At 40.8% G+C, this 16,763-nt stretch overlaps 1 protein-coding gene across 3 annotated transcripts in view; it reads left to right on the top strand.

The window, feature by feature from the left end:
* The window catches only part of NELL1 (neural EGFL like 1), a 333,120-nt gene that overhangs the window by 314,324 nt on the left and 2,033 nt on the right, over window positions 1-16,763 (top strand). For all 3 annotated transcript variants that reach the window (XM_015631302.3, XM_015631301.3, XM_015631300.3), the window contains 3 exons: window positions 2,912-3,105; window positions 13,614-13,790; window positions 15,411-15,635. In XM_015631302.3, coding sequence (XP_015486788.1) covers window positions 2,912-3,105; window positions 13,614-13,790; window positions 15,411-15,635 — 596 coding nt within the window. The remainder of the gene's footprint in view (window positions 1-2,911; window positions 3,106-13,613; window positions 13,791-15,410; window positions 15,636-16,763) is intronic.

Raw genomic sequence — 16,763 nt, 5'->3', positions numbered from 1 at the left:
CAGTTGCTAAAGAGAAATTTCACACTAAATACAAGTATTTTCTTTCATTCTTTGCATAGCCACCTACGTGCTGATCTTACACTGATATGGCCATTTGATCTTCATTAAAATGAAATACTTTCTGTACCTAACTGCGAGCTAATAATGTGGGAGCATTTGGCTGGGATTTTTTTTCCTTCCCCACCCCCCCCAATCTGGTTAAAGGCTGAAGGAGTAACAGGGACAAAAACATGCTATGCTTGTAACATTTTTCCCACACATTGGGAACAATGTCTGTTCGTTCTGACTTTAGGAAGTGTAATCAATGCTGACAATAAAACTGCCAAAGGGATAGTCTCAGAAAATTAGTTCTGTTAAAATTTCAACTGAAAATGAGTGCGGTGTCCACGCCTTTTATATCTGTTTAATGACTAAAACTGTTAAAAAATAAATGCCATATAAGAAAAACAAACTACTATTTGCATAAAGAACCAAAAAGCTGCGTAGCAATTAGGAATTTATGTTCATGCTTTGCTTGATTCTTGTCAAGAACCTCCCATTTACCAGTTCAGGCTGCTCTTAATGTTTATGTGTGCTAAATGGAGAAAAGCAGTAGAGGTACATAAACTGGGGGTTCTTCCCTTCTGCATACACATAGGAGATTAAGCTGGCTTTGTGTGAACATGTCTGTATTACTGAGAACATGAATAATGTTAGTTTCTATAATTGCTAACATCTGGCTTTCCATAAATCTGTTAAATTACATGGAAACAGAATTAGATTTCAGTGTCATAAGTAAAGCAATTAAATGCAACTTTGTAGGCAATATGGTTTTATATTCATCTGTGAAATCCTTTGTTTTGAACTGTGAAAGCTACCTTTTTAATCTGCACTTTTATTCTACTACATCCTATACAGATTATAGTCAAGGAGCTCTTAATGGGGTAGGGAAGACAATATTGATGATGCTTGTTGAAACTACCAAAGGCAAAGTGAATGCTTCATTTATACCTTTGTTTTCAACAAAAAATACAAGTTGAAGTCTATTGAAAGGAAAATGGGATATCTTTCAGAACTTTTTAAGTTTTACAGTAGCTATTTGGGTATAATTCATTTGATACCAGTCTGTTCTATTCATGTCAGTATTCATACTTTTTACTTCCTGCAGCACTCTAGCACTTGTTAAACAATGAACTGCAAGTTTTAATTTCTCTTAGTGCTGTACTTTTTTCACCCCCATGAGTGAATATTTCAAGTACTCAGTTATGGCTAAGTTGTGCTCTAGAGGAATAATATTCTTTTCTGGCAATTAAGATTTTCAGGACAGCAAAATGCACCATTTTTAGGCAAGTCTGGATGATGAGCAATTGAATCGTGCTGTCAGGCCACTGGGGACATTTCTTGCTAAGGACTGGCCCACAGGTTAGCCCAGGAGTGAAGCCCTGTGAAGGCAGTGAAATTGCCTCCACCTTCCCTTTGGGTCTATAAGCACAACAAGGAACAGTCATTTTCTGGCAGCCCAAAGTTTTGACTCAGTTGTGCAGACTGATTTTTGCATTTAATCAAATCCAACTGCATGACCATATTTCCACTTGTTCCTGGAATATTTATGAATTGAAATCAGGAATTGCATTATCCAGTCCAGACTGAATGTAGTGATTTGATTGTTATAAAGAGTTTCCTTCAGCAGAAGAGGAGAATTCTTGTTTTTTTCAAGATAGGACATTTTGAGGTGATCATGCACCTGTAGCACTTGTCCAAAAAGAAAGGCCACTGGACATCACATCCCACCTAAATTAGACTTTAGGTAACTGTAAATTCTCTTGACCTTGTTGGTTTAGAAAGAAGTTAAAAGTACTGTTGGGTAATACTGAACAGTTAAAATTTCACCCTAGCAATAAGTTAATTTCAAATTATAAGTATGGTGGTTCTTCCTTGTAATTTCTGAATTCATCTAATACTATCCTGGAACTATCATGACAGAAACCATCACATGCTTCTAAAGGATTTTCTTTTCTACCCTTCCTTCCACTGTTGATTACAGTTTTTCTTGTTCATGTTGGAACAAAAAAGACCCACCAGTTTACCTGTATTTCAGCTGGACAGTTTGTCAATATATTAAGAAAAGCCCAAAGTTATTTTCTGAAAAAAAACCCCAATTTTTAATAATGTGCTTGAAAATATAATAGCTTTTATTGCAAGAAAAAGAGCACTGCATGAAGTCCCTAGATAAATTCATATTGCATAATTATATTTTACCCTTCAAAAGCAAATTAATTGGGATATTGTGATTGGCTTTTCTCTGGTATATAATGATTTTCTATTCTCACCTATTCTTCGTGTCACTGCTAAGTCATACTGCATAGCTTTAAGAATTTTCTTTGTGTATCAGGTGCCTTTGAGTTATTATTATTTCTTTTTTTTTTTTCTTTTTCTGATTCACTTTTACCTTCCAGCAATGGGAAAAGGATGCAACTGACTGATTTTATTATGGGGAATGTTATTTGTACTAAGAAATTATGAAGAATAATGCACTTCTATTTTGATGTAAAACCCAGAAAGAGAGTGGTCTAGTTAACAGAAAGTTACTCTGCTTGTTAGTTCCCAGTCACTGCGAAATGAGTATGCACCCTTATCTGAAGGTTCAAGTTAGTCACTCATATATGGTTCCACTCAGGTACCTTAGACTCAGCATTTGCAATTCAGCCTGATGGAGATAGTTTAAGAATTCTTTGTAGAATCAAAATAAATGCTAAAGAATAACCTAAAAACCATCTGTGCTTAAAGTCTACCAAGTAAAGATGGAATATATAGAACGGAATGCATCATCATCCACCAGCAAGGCAGAATAAGCAATAATTTCTTAATGCAGAAATAAAACTTGCCTCATGAAAAATGTGCCCAAATCTTTTATAAATCTTCTGTTTTGCAGATATCGATGAGTGTGCCTTAAAGATCCACACCTGTTGGAATGATTCAGCCTGTGTGAACCTGGCAGGAGGGTTTGACTGCCTTTGTCCATCTGGGCCATCTTGCACTGGAGACTGTCCTCATGAAGGTGGCTTCAAGCGGAATGGGCAGGTGTGGACCCTGAGAGAGGATAGATGCTCCGTTTGTTCCTGTAAGGTGAGATTCTGCTGGCCTGGAGTTCAGGAGTCCTTTAATTCTCTGGGCTCATGTGAGAAACCCAATATTGCAGTGCTACTGTTGCTGGCAAAAATATTAGCTTAAGCCCAAGGCACTGAGGCAAAAGGAAAGCGGCACTGTGTACACTGAATCTGGGATGGAGATATTCTTCTGGGAAGGCATTTATTTTCTTAATTTGCACAATCATGCACATAACTGAGTAATGGCTAACCCTGCTGAACTTCTACCATTTCACCCTGTGGACCAGAGTGTGCCTTGAAGAGGGTCTTTCATAAAGGTCCTGGAGTTTGTGCCAGGTATGTTTGGTTTATGGTTTCTTCACCCTACCCTGCCTCCCAGTCCCAGTAGCATGTTTTGGGGGTTTATTAGTAATTGCACCCAATTTGTTAGAAAAGAAGCAGGGGATGAGGCTTTTCAGCCTTTCCTTTCTTTCTTCTCCTTTGAGCCTGTTACATCACTTTTTGAGAATGTTCAGTTTCCCCTGAATGTTAAAGAGACACCTTCCTTGTATTTAATCTGCTAAACTTCCTCTATACAGTCTGCAGCTTCTCTAGAATGAGGGCTGAGATGTCCAGAGGAGCTGATGAGGCCCCTGAACCCGGAGTAGACCCAGGTGTGGAAAATCCTGTGTGGTGTGGGGAATGGGAGAGAATGGATTTTCTCATCCCCCAGCCTGGGAATTTTCATGTGAACAATTCAGAACTCAGACAAAGTAGGGAAATATCTGGAAGAGAATTGCCATGATGATTCTAAGGATAAAAAAAACATTGCAATAAGCTGGGCCCTTGCATATGCTTATTGCACACTGCTAGATACTGTAGGGCAGCAGATAGAGGCAGGGGGGCAGGAAGACAAATCAGCAGCTACCCCAGTCGCTCAGGCTGCAGCTAAGCCAGGAGCTAAACCAGACAGTGAGCCCAAGCCAACAGCTAAACCAGGCAGTGAGCCTAAGCCACTGGCAGTTGCCACAGGAAAGAAGCACACAAGCAAGACCAATTGGCCAGTGCTCAATGATGATGATCCAGGGGAAGGACCCTCAATGCCAGTTCATGACACAAAATCAGAAGTCAAAGCAACTGACACACAATCAGAAGTTACTGTTGATTGTTTTTCCCTGAACAACCTTTGTGGCCTAAGAAAGGATTACACTCGATAACCTGATGAATCTATAATTTAGTTGATTAGTCCATCTGTGGGACTCTGCAGGTGAAGCTACAATTCTGGATGGTACTGAAGCAAAACATTTGGGATCCCTGTTTCATGATCCGGTTGTTGACCAGGGAATGATGAGGGGACTAATTCTCAGTCTCTACGCACGGGTCCTGGGAAGCGTGGCACCAAGATATCTGTGTACAGATGATCTCTATATACAGCAAACTCATTGGAAGACTCATTGGAACAAGGGATTCAACGCTTGAGAGAAATGACAGTGGTGGAGATTGTCTATTCAGATGACCTAAATACTAGGAATCCAGACTTGGTACCAGGTACATCCATGATGTGGCGAAAACTTGTTCGACTTGGGCCATAAGAATACACTTCTGCTTTAGCAATAATTAAGTGGGATGACAGAGAGGAGACCATGCTGGATATGGCAAAGAAGCTCCAAGCGTATGCAGATGCCGTGCATGGCCCCATTCATGCAAGAATCGCAGCTGTAGAAACATGTCTGCAGAAATTAGAAGACAAGATGGAGGAGAATCACAAGAAACTCTGGGAGGAGATTAAAGAGGGCTTTCTCCAAATCTCGGCAATACAGATCAGAAGTTCCGGTACCAAACGCAGAAGTCCCCCAGATAGGGAGAGAAAGTACATCCCATGAGCTGAGCTGTGGTTCTTCCTGCATGACTATGGAGAAGACATGAGGAGATGGGATGGGAAATCTACTGCTGCTCTGGCAAAATGGGTGTGTGAATTGGAAGACAGCAAGACTCAGAGAGGAAGTTCCACCAAAAAGAAAGCAGCTCCACTAGCCCATAGCCAAACTGCCAGGTATGATGATGATGACACCATGTCTGATCCCCTTGAAGGAACCTCCAAGACAGATGCTCAGGGAAAGAAGGATAACCAGGCTTAGAGGGGCCATGCATCTAACCAGGTAGAGGCTAAGGAAAACCATGTATTTTGGACTGTGTGGGTTCATTGACCTGGCATGTCAGAACCACAAAAATATGAGGCCTTGGTTGACACTTGATGCACAGTGCACATTAATCCCATCAAGACATGTGGGGACAGAATCTGTTTCTATTACTGGTGTCACAGAGGGATCACAGGACTTTACTTTGGTGGAAGCTAATATGAGCCTAACTGGAAATGAGTGGATTTTACTGTGACTGGCCCAGAGGCCCCATGCATTTTAGGTATAGACTTCCTCCAAAGTGAGTATTTCAAAGACCTTGGGCGCAGGTGGGTGTTTGGGACAGCAGCAGTAGAGACAGAGCGTCAAGCAATTGAACACTTTGCCTGGACTATCTGAGAACCCATCTGCAGTAGCACTGCAGGGGGAAGAGCAGCGAGTACCAATTGCCACCTCAATGGTGCACTGCTGACAGTATAGAACAACTCAAGATACTGTGATCCCCATCCACAAAATGATCCGTGAGCTGGAAAGCCAAGGGGTGGTCAGCAAAACCCACTCACCCTTCAACAGCCCCATTTGGCCTGTGTGCAAGTCTGACAGAGAATGGAGATTGACTGTGGGCTATCGTGCTTTGAATGAAATGATTCCACTGCTGAGCACTGCTGTGCTAGACATGCTGGAGCTCCAGTACGAGCTGGAGTCCAAGGCAGCGAAGTGGTATGCCACTATTGACATTGCCAATGCATTCTTCTCCATTCCTCTGGCAGAATACAGGTCTCAGTTTGCCTTTACCTGGAAGGGCATGCAGTACACCTGGAACCGACTGCCCCAGGGGTGGAAGCACAGCCCCACCATCTGCCATGGACTCATGGATCCAAACTGCACTAGAAAAGGGTGAGGCTCCAGAACATTTGCAGTACATCAATGACATCATTATGTACAGGAACACAGCAGCAGAGGTCTTTGAGAAAGGAGAGAAAATCATTCAGATTGTCCTGAAAGCCGGTTTCACCAACAGAAGAGCAAAGTTAAGGGACCTGCTCAAGAGATCCAGTTCCTGGGAGTAAAGTGACAAGATGGATGGCATCAGATTCCCACTCATGTCATCAACAAGATCATAGTAATGTCTCCACTGACCAGCAAGAAGGAAACGCAAGCTCTCCTAGGCGCCATAAGTTTTTGGAGGATTCACGTTCCAGAGTACAGCCAGATTGTGATCCCTCCCTACCTGGTTACCCGGAAAAAGAATGATTTCCACTGGGGCCCTGAACAGCAGCAAGCCTTTGCCCAGATCAAGCAGGAGATTGCTCATGCAGTAGCCCTTGGCCCAGTCAGAACAGGACCAGATGTGAAGAACGTGCTCTAATCTGCAGCCGGGAACAATGGCTTGTCCTGGAGCTCTTGGGAGAAGGTGCCTGGGGAGACTTGAGGCCGACCACTGGGATTCTGGAGTCAAAGCTACAGAATGTCTGAAGCCAACTACATTCCCACAGAGAAGGAAATTTTAGCAGCCTGCGAAGGAGTTCAAGCCACTTCAGAGGTGATTGGCACGGAAGCACAACTCCTTCTGGCACCCCGACTAACAGTGCTCTGGTGGATGTAAAAAGCAAAGGATCCCTCCATTCCACCAATGCCACATGGAGCGAGTGGATTGCTCTCATCACACAGCACACCCGTATTGGAAAACTGACTTGCCCTGAGATTTTGGAGATAATTACAAACTGTCCGTAAGGTAAAAACTTTTGTCTCACTGATGAAGAGGAACAAGAACAAGTGACACGGGCTGAAGAAACTTCACTGTACAATCAACTGCCGGCAGAAGAAACGCATTACACTCTGTTCACTGATGGTTCCTGTTGCATCGTAGGGATGAACCAAAAGTGGAAAGCAGCTGTACGGAGACCCACATGACAGGTCACAGAAGCTACTGAAGGAGAAGGTAGATCAAGCCAACTTGCTGAACTCAAAGCTGTTCAACTGGCCCTGAACATTGCTGAAAGAGAAAAGTTGTCACACTATATTGGGAACAGCGAAGCACGACATGGACTCTCTCCTGGGTTGCACAAGAGGGCCAGTTTTATTACTCCAGATCTTCTTTTATAGACAGGTCTGAGAAAGTCCAGAAAGGTAAAACTCTCATTGGTCGTTAAACCAACACATCACCATCACTGGACAATTGGGAACAACACCCCTTGACCATTTCTTGTAAGTAAACAAGGGTCCAAACAACACCTGCAATAGTTGTTTTCCATCTCCAAGGACTTCCTCCTTATGATTTCTCAGGCCAGAGTGAGAACCTTGTGTGACTTAGTTTCACACAGACTCTGTGCTTCCTGCCTGCTTTCTCACATTCAGCATCCATAAGAAGTGGTCAAAGCTCTACTTCTACACTGATTCATGGATTTGGAGAGAGCCAATGCTCTGTGGGGATGGCTGGAGAAGTGGACAAAAGCTAGTTGACAGTGCAGGAGAAAACAAATTTGGGCTGCTGAAGAATGGAAAGACATCGCTACCAGGGTAGAGAAACTGTCTGTGAAAGTCCGTCATGTAGATGCCCATGTCAGGCTAATGACATGCCAAAAGTCAGGCTAATGAGGAGCACTAAAACAATGAACAGATGGATCAGGCTGCAAAGATAGAGGTATCAAAGACAGACTTAGATTGGCAACACAAGAGTTATTCCTAGCTTGATGGGCCCATGTTGCCTCAGGTCATCAGGGTAGAGATGCCACTAGTGGGCACCAGATCAAGGGGTGGATCTAACCATGGACAGTATTTCTCAGGTTATTCATGACTGTGAGATGTGTGCTGCAATCAAACAGGCCAAGCGGTTGAAGCCGCTATGGTATGATGGGCATTGGTCCAAATACAGGTATGGGGAAGCCTGGCAGATTGACTACATCACACTGCCCCAGACCCGCCGAGGCAAGCGGTACGTGCTCACAATGGTAGAAGCCACCACAGGATGGTTGGAAACCTACCCTGTGCCTCATGCCACTGCCCGGAACACCATCCTGGGACTTGAAAAGCAGGTCCTTTGGAGGCATGGTACCCCTGAGAGGATTGAGTCAGACAATGGGACACATTTCAAGAATAGCCTTATAAACAGCTGGGCTAGGGAACATGGCATTGAGTGGGTGTACCATATCCCTTATCATGCACCAGCTGCAGGAAAAGTGGAGAGGTACAATGGATTGTTAAAACCACCTTGAAAGCATTGTGTGTGGGATCTTTCAACATTGGGAGTAGCATCTAGCAAAGGCTACTTGGTTAATTAACACCTGAGGTTCCACCAACTGAGCAGGCCCTGCCCCATCTGAGCCCCTGCATACAGTAGATGGAGACAAAGTCCCAGTGGTACATGTCAGCGGTTTGCTAGAGAAGACAGTCTGGATCAATTCTGCTTTGAATACACATAAACCCATTCATGGGGTTGTCTTTGCTTAGGGACCAGGTTGCACATGGTGGATAATGCAGAAAGATGGAACAACACGATGTGTACCTCAGGGAGACCTGATTGTTGGATGAGAACCATGAGTAAATATCACTGCTGAACATCACTACCCTTGTCTGTATATATATATGTATGTGTGTACATATGTATATATATGTGTATGTATAATATAATGTATGTGTTTGTAGAGTTAGAATATATATTAGTTTTGATAATACGTTAATGATATAGGTATAAGGGGTGGAATGTCCTGGGCTGACTTATGATGCTGGTATTCCCAATCACCTGTTCTGTTTATGTTACATATTAAGTTCTACACCTTTAAGATTGGTTCCAAGAGTGAAGTAAGGGGAAGAAGAAATGTGCAGTTTGTTTGCAGAAACTGCACTCACTCCCTTCTGCTTCTCTGGACTGTGTTGTCTGCAGCACAGACAGACAGTGGGACAGACCTTTCCTTAGTTTTTAGTTAGTTTTTAGATAGCTGAAACAGAGAAGTTCCCCGGACTGTATTTTTTTCCTTTTTCCTTGAACCTGTTCAAACCTGCTTTGGACTGAAAACCCAGACAAACACTGTGGCCCACCAGGGCCTAGGCCTTGGCACTTTCCAGCACCGTAGGGACTGATAAGAACCTGAGAGAGCTGTGCTACACTCCATGAAAATTACTTTTTTGGATTTGCCATCTCATCGAACAGTGAGAGGCTTTATTGTTTAATATTATTCAATTTCTGTTAAATAAACAGTTTTTTCCACTTTTCTCCAAAGAAATATTTTTCTCGAACCAGTTGGAGGAGGGGCTTGAATTCGCTTTCTGGTGGGACCCCATTTGGAGGTTTTCTCCCAAATTTGCCCTATACCAGGACAGTATTTTTGTTTGGTTTTTTTCCCCCTGGAAATTACCTTTTTTTTTCCTTTGTATGGTAACCGAGTTAGAATATTTGGCTCTGCTTTTCTGATTTTCACTAGTTAACAGAGGAATGCTGTCTTTGAAATTAGAGGAATTTTAGAAACACAGTAATCTGAGAAGTGGTTGGTCTTTTATGGTCACTTTGACCTGATTTGTTCATATTATGGATAAAGTTGTCCAAAGACACAGCAGAGAACTATAGGCCCATATATGAGTTTAGGTAAAATTAGGCTTTGGCCTCTGCGAGAAGCTGAAGTTCACCATGGGAATTGGCCTGTCAGTCTCCATATCTCAATGCTTGGGAGCCAGAGAAGCATGAGAGGGTTTGAATGGGAACAAAGGGAAAGAGGTATTTTGAAGTTGCAAAGAAGCTGAAAGTCTCACCCTTTCTGTTTTGCTGTGGTGTAGCAGAAGGGAAAATGAAGATGTAAGAGTGAATACAACCTAAAAAGTACACTGCTGGTTTGGGCTCAGTAGGAAATATGTTCTTGTTAGTTGCTATATTTTTTACTTTAAGTAGCCTCAAGCTCCCTAAAACTTCTCCTTTCAGAAGCTGAAGTGTACAACTTTACTGAATATATATCAAGCTTTTATTGTAATCTTGCAGAATGGGCAATCTTATGAAAGGATTTCCAGTCAATAGAATAAGCAGTTTTACACATGTGAAGACATCTGGTCTGCCTTTGTAAAATTATTAGTATTCACATTTTAGATTGCTTGCAATTTATTTGCCATTTCTCATTGCATGTATTTCTTATGTTGAATATTCTTACTAGTATATGAAAATACAGAAATTATTAACTAGTACATAGTTTCAACTGAGCCTGACGTTGTTGTGACTCTTACTATGTGTCTTCCTCGCTTCACTTTTTCCCGCTGTGAATTAACATTTGCATTTAATTCCATTCCAGTAGCTGCCTGTTTCAACACCAAATTCTTGTCTATAGAACAGGGAAAATAGGAAGAGCTCCTTACATATCACATATCAGGCAAAATATGAAGTCTTCACTCAGTGTTTAATGAAATACATTTTTATACATCCTGATAGCTTCCAATACACCAGACTACTTCTCAGATCTCTCCCTTTCATGCAGTTCCATGGAAAACTGGCCCTGCTTGATCTTTTGCAGTCTGCTCAGTTTGCAGTGGGGAAAAGAGCAGAATGTAACTAAACCATTCTTTATGCTACTTACTCAAATTTTGCAATGATCCTACTTACTTGTTTTATCCAGAAGGCAAATCAGCATTTCAGTTTTGAAATAAAACTGTCTTTTCTTTTGCTATAATTATTCTGTCAAAGGACAGATGGATATATTTTATGCACTGGCTGAAACACATAGTTACCATCGTTAAAATATTTTTACTTAAAGTCTGGTGCAAAAGGAATTAAATATATTAACCTTACTTAATGAACTTCAAAGCTATTTGTGAAGAAGAATGCTGTGGAATATAGGAAATTATATCACTTCATTTATATAATGAAGCAAAGTGTCATTATTGAAGCACAGGCTATTTCAGTGTTTCACTGGACCTAGTGTCTTCAAACCATTCTTGTTCATCTAAATGTACATAAAGTTTACAAAATCATCAATTCTCAAAACTATAAATTAACATTGTTCCTTAAGTATATTTGACATGTCTTGTATAAGCTTCTTTCTGAACTGTTGTGGATTTAACATGCCATCAGATTTAAGGCTGATAGAATTTGGAGCAGGAAGCTATTGTGCTCTCATGAAATAAGTCAAGCCTGGCTGTGCAGTCTGGCGATGTCTGGGCTTTCGAGTTTGTCATCTGGTTAAGACAGCCTTCCCTTCCCTGTATTAAAAAGGCCTGGGAGATACATGCAGCACTGGGAGCAGGAGGATCTGCCAAGCTGATGTGTGTTCCTGAGGATGAGAACCATTTGGTGGTTTGGTTTTTGCACAGTCTGATTTTTTTCCAAACTGGCTTTGGGACTCTGTGAAAACAGCAATTCTTTTGTGTGTCAGTTTTTTCTTTGATGAGAACAATTTTATGTTCATACCTCTGATGCTTTTGAAGAATGTAGAACTGATTCAGTGAGGAAAGTGGGAAGGAAGAGGTAGTAATTAGATGCTATATGTTATTACTCACCTAAAGAAAATAAGGTTTTCTATATATATTTCTCAATTTTCTATGTATTTCTCAGGGCTACTGCTGAGCTGCAAAGATGCACATGAGATAGTGTAGCTTATGAGGCTTATGAGGCACAAAACACAGATGCTTAGAGACAATACAGAGTAGCAGTGTATTATGATTACCAAAAATTCTCTGGTAAAATCATCAGGTCTTTTCAGTGTTCTGAAATGTGGAAAGTAAAGGCAGCAAAGAACATGCTCATAGAATTACCAGTAGTGTCACCAGCCAAAAGGGGGATTTTGAAAACTGATCTTGAAAGCTTGAAAGTGAATTGCATTTAAGCAGATGGGCTGTTGTTAGACATTCTTAATCAGCACAGGAGAGAGACTGCCATGGCTGAGTTTCCCTGGATTCCTGTCACAGCCCTACATGCCTGGAGCTGGTCATCCTGACAGAGCTGCTGGGCTAAGCTGGCTTTTAATGTGCAGCTGGACCTGGCCAAACTCATGGCTAAGGAAATGGGCTGCTACCATTCTTCCTTGTGATTTACTCAGACTGCTGAGTAAGAAGATAAAGTTCGTTTATCCTCCTCCCACAGCTAAAGTGGCAATCTAGCCACTAGTACAAAATACTTACCTGAGTTTGATACAACATTGAACAGAGCTTGTACAGTAATATATGCCCTGCAGTTGGCAAAAGCGGTTCAGATCCTTGTTAACCTGACATTTTTCTACTTTCTCATAATTTTGTGTTTTCTTCAGCTTTGCTTGTTAGGCATAAGAAATAATAATAATTATTTTTACAATAGCAAGGAATACTCTAATCCATTGAAAACTATGATGAAATGCAGCAGTGACACTGAACTGATCTAGCGTTGTGATTCCCTGATGCTGCTTTTGTACATGTTGCATTGTGGACAAGATTGGCTTTGTTTTAAAACAGGAACCAAACCCTGGTTCCTACATCAGATCATAAGCAGTCATCCCCCCTGCTACAAGCTGAGCAACCTGCTTTAGTGGAAGGTGTCTCTGCCTAAGGCAGGGGGGCTAGAAAAATATGAGCTTTAGTGCTCCTTCCAACCCAAACCATTCTGTGATCCTTTGCTGTGCTTCTGGCTTTTTTGTCTGCCTGTGGAAAAGACATCCTGGGCTTCACTCAATCTTATTAGAAATAATTTTTTTCAAGGATCAGAGGAAATAAATTCCCTTTCATTGAAAGGTGTTCCTCTATTTGGTGGCAATGAAATTCTCTTCCTTACATCAGATAATAGACTCAAAACAAAGTTCCCATGAGGCTAGGAAAAACTGCAATGAAATGAATAGAGTTGCTTTAGGAGTTGCATAGTTGTGATCCAAAGCAGAATATAGCTTTATCCAGGCCCTCTGTAATACATGCACTGAATTATAATGAATGATGATAAGTTCTTTTTATCTTAAAGCTGGTGTACTGTAGGTCCAGATGTGGAACAGGCACAGAGGTCAGAATAAAGAACAGTTAGTGCTACTGTGATTGTGCTATATTTTGCTGTGGTTAAGTTTAAGGGACCACCTTTATTCAACCTATTTTCTTCACAGTGGTACATTCAGTCAAAATAATGCTAAATAAATATTATATGTATTAGAGTGGCAATTGCTTGAACAGTTTGTTGATGTAACCAGTGAGATACGAAATTGCTTCACTGTATTTCACTAACTGCTTTTAAATTCAATTGGCTGGAGACAGTCAAAGTGTTCTCAGATTCAGACAGAATTGGGTTCATGCACTGACAGAAACTGGGATAGTACTGGTATTTGTTGTATTATAACAGGCAAGATCCAGTCCTTATTGGCATGGAATACACTAAGAAATTAGTATTTCCTGATAAGCCAAATATATACCCTTTGATGTATACACCCTGTGACCTGACTGTCTGGCAGTTTGTGGTTGATGTCAGGTCAATGTGTCCTCACAGGATGGGAAGATTTTCTGCCGGAGAACAGCCTGTGACTGCAGGAACCCCAGCGCTGACCTCTTCTGCTGCCCGGAGTGTGACACTCGTGTCACCAGCCAGTGCCTCGACCAGACTGGGCACAAGCTTTACCGCAGCGGGGACAACTGGACCTACAGCTGCCAGCAGTGCCGTTGCCTGGTATGAGCAAAGCAGTTTGGATAGGAGTAAGAATAATAATGATTATGACTTTTAGCAAAACAGACCTGGAGGCAGGCTCATGGCTCTTTCTTCACCTGCTTTTTAGATGGGGGGTGATGATAAAGCACTTACAGAGCCCCAGAGAACTGAAAGCTACACCATCAGTTTTTCTCTTACTGCTGAATAAATAGGTCTAATGAGAAAAATTGTAAGCTTGACTAAAGCTTGGAAACCTTGACACTTTAATAATTTTAGCATTAGTCTACTTTTGAGAACTTCTATAAGGTTGTCTGATCTTTTAATGACTTTTTAAAACCTTTTATGCAAGTGATGGAGTTGGTTGGAGAACTTTCTGTTTTTAATTACATCTGGTGGGCCTGTTTTGTCAAAAGGAACAATAAATTTATTTCTTGATTTATTTGAATTCTGCAAATCTGGAAACATGGGGTGCCAGTGCCACTGTATAAATTAGAAAAAAATTACCAAATAAGGATAAAAAAGACTTAAATTACTAGGAAAACATACAAAATAAAGAACACTTATTTTCTCATTAGACACTATAGATTATTCCCTTAAAGCTTTAGGTTTTCCATAGTTATACTAATTAGTGTATCAATGAAGTTCATTAAAGTGATCAGTTTTCCATTTTTAGCTATCTGTATAACATACTCTTTATATATGTTAATAATCAAGAGGTATCTGAGCATCAGGAAGAAAATTGCATGCAAAGTTAAGACCTGTCATGAGGTAATTATCCATAATGCACAGAGTAAGTACTGAGGTTGTGGCTTGCAGTTTCTTGCCTAATTTTATGATTGGGAAAACATCCAGAGCTGTAAAACAGTGACCTAAATCAGTGTTGTATTTTAGGTTCTGTACAGTTTGTGATATTCCCAGCATCTGAAGTGTTTACTGAGCAGTATAGTGCAAGTTATTGAAGACCTTTCCAGGTTAAATTTAGACACACAGAGATATACCCTGCAGAAGTGACCTGATGTTTCTGTCTTCTCCATGTCTTTATCTATCAAACTGTTTCAAGGGTTTTTTTCAAATAAAAGTAATAATAAAGTAAAAATAAATAAGTAATGGAATAAAATGAGTCAGTGGAACATAAATGGTATTGCTCTAACAGTAAAGTTGATATTGGCAGTTGCTACTTAAATTGATGTTCAGTGCTTCTCCGATGTACAAACTTACATCTATCTGCAGTGTTAATTTTCTATTTAAACCCTTGCTGTGATCCTGCAGAGATGTTTATGTGGCCAGGAAAAGAAAGAGTGCATGAATCTGCAAGGCAATCACAGCAAAAATTATAGTTTGTAGAAAATATAAGTACCCAGTGTTTAACCCTGCCTTCAAAAACCCCAAAGAACTCAAGTTCTCTTGCTATGATGATGATAGTGTTGTTTAGTCAGGAATCAACCAAATGATAATCTGCTACATTTAGGAAACTTCAGATCAGCTTTCAAAGATGTATTTGTGTGATCAACCGAACTGAGGTCTGAACTATTCAGTTCATTGCAAATTTGGCAAAGCAACACTTTTCCATTCAAAAAGGTACAAAGTTTCTTGTTGGTTCATAAATGACAAGTTCAGTGACATTTGCTTCAATATTTATAGGAAGGAGAGGTGGATTGTTGGCCTCTTCAGTGTCCAACCCTCAACTGCGAGTACACAGCCATCTCAGAAGGAGAGTGCTGTCCTCACTGTGTCAGTGATCCCTGTCTGGCTGACAACATCACCTATGACATTAGGAAAACTTGTCCAGATGGCTATGGAATCACAAGGCTTAGTGGCGCAGTATGGACAATGGTGGGATCTCCTTGTACAACCTGCAAATGCAAGGTACGATGGGCCAGGTGGAATGGTCATGGAATATACCTGTTAAAGTTGGGGTCTTTTTCTGCCCCTGGAGGCTCACATTAAGATTTTGGGGAAGTAAATGAGACCAGAGGGGCTACAGAAAACCCATGTGTTTTCTATCTGGTAGAGTATAAGCAAAACAATTCTCTCCTTGTTGAAAATTTTGAGCACATGTATGTTAATATCCTAGTGCAACTTTAAGACATTCTCCTGAAGTGCCCTTCAGGCATTCTCAGTATGAGTCAAGGGTAACATTTCAATAATTCCCTATTGTGGAAGTTCATGAAAATATGTATTACAGAGCTAATAAGCTGAGGCAAAAACACTAATATAAAAGTTTCACCAGCAAGTACAAAAGTAAAAAGGTGTTGCAGCTCTGAGATAAAGGCACTCCTACAATAGTGATGGGAAGGGAATGTCACAGGTTCTGTTCCCAGATCTCATCAAGATATGTTTAATCCACTGGCTGTCATGCAGGAGTGCAGTCTATTTCCCTTGCTTTGTGCAGTGATGACCCCACTGTGCTAATATCAGAATTATGAAATGTTGGTTTGGGTTATATAAAATGTTCTTCTGTTTACTCTGGGAGAGAAAGCTATTGCCCCAGGGCTTTAAATTATTGAAGGTAGCTTTTCTGCCACTCTTTTGAGTTTTTTCTTCTGCAGATTTGTGATGGATTAAAAAAAAAAGAAAAGTAAAAATAAAGTTCATTTGGGCTTTTAGTAGTTGCTGTACTTTTTTATTACATAAGATAGCTTTATAAATGACTATATGTTAGAATAGAGATAGATAATGTACTTGACAATGGATTATATTTCAGAGCTGTATGTTGTTTATGTTGCCCCCATCCCCTCCATATCTGCCATGAACCAAGAATCTGAACTTTCTGCTAATTTCAGACAAGCAGAAAGCTTTCCTGTGTGGATCACATCAAAATTCTCTCCATTAACTTTCTTGCATGAGAGAAAAATCCAGTCATCTATTGCCACTGCAGTGCTGTATTTTATTATGGGGACCACATGCAGGTTTCAAGTTCCTGTGGTAGTTCAGGCCAAGTCAGTACTATTTGGCAAAGTTGACCTCCTCAAAGAGACATTGTTGGGAGTAATG

The sequence above is a fragment of the Parus major genome, chromosome 5, assembly GCF_001522545.3.
Source record: "Parus major isolate Abel chromosome 5, Parus_major1.1, whole genome shotgun sequence".
Taxonomy (NCBI): domain Eukaryota; kingdom Metazoa; phylum Chordata; class Aves; order Passeriformes; family Paridae; genus Parus; species Parus major.
The sequence above is the reverse complement of the archived record's forward strand: the minus strand, read 5'-3'. Positions and strand labels throughout refer to the sequence as shown.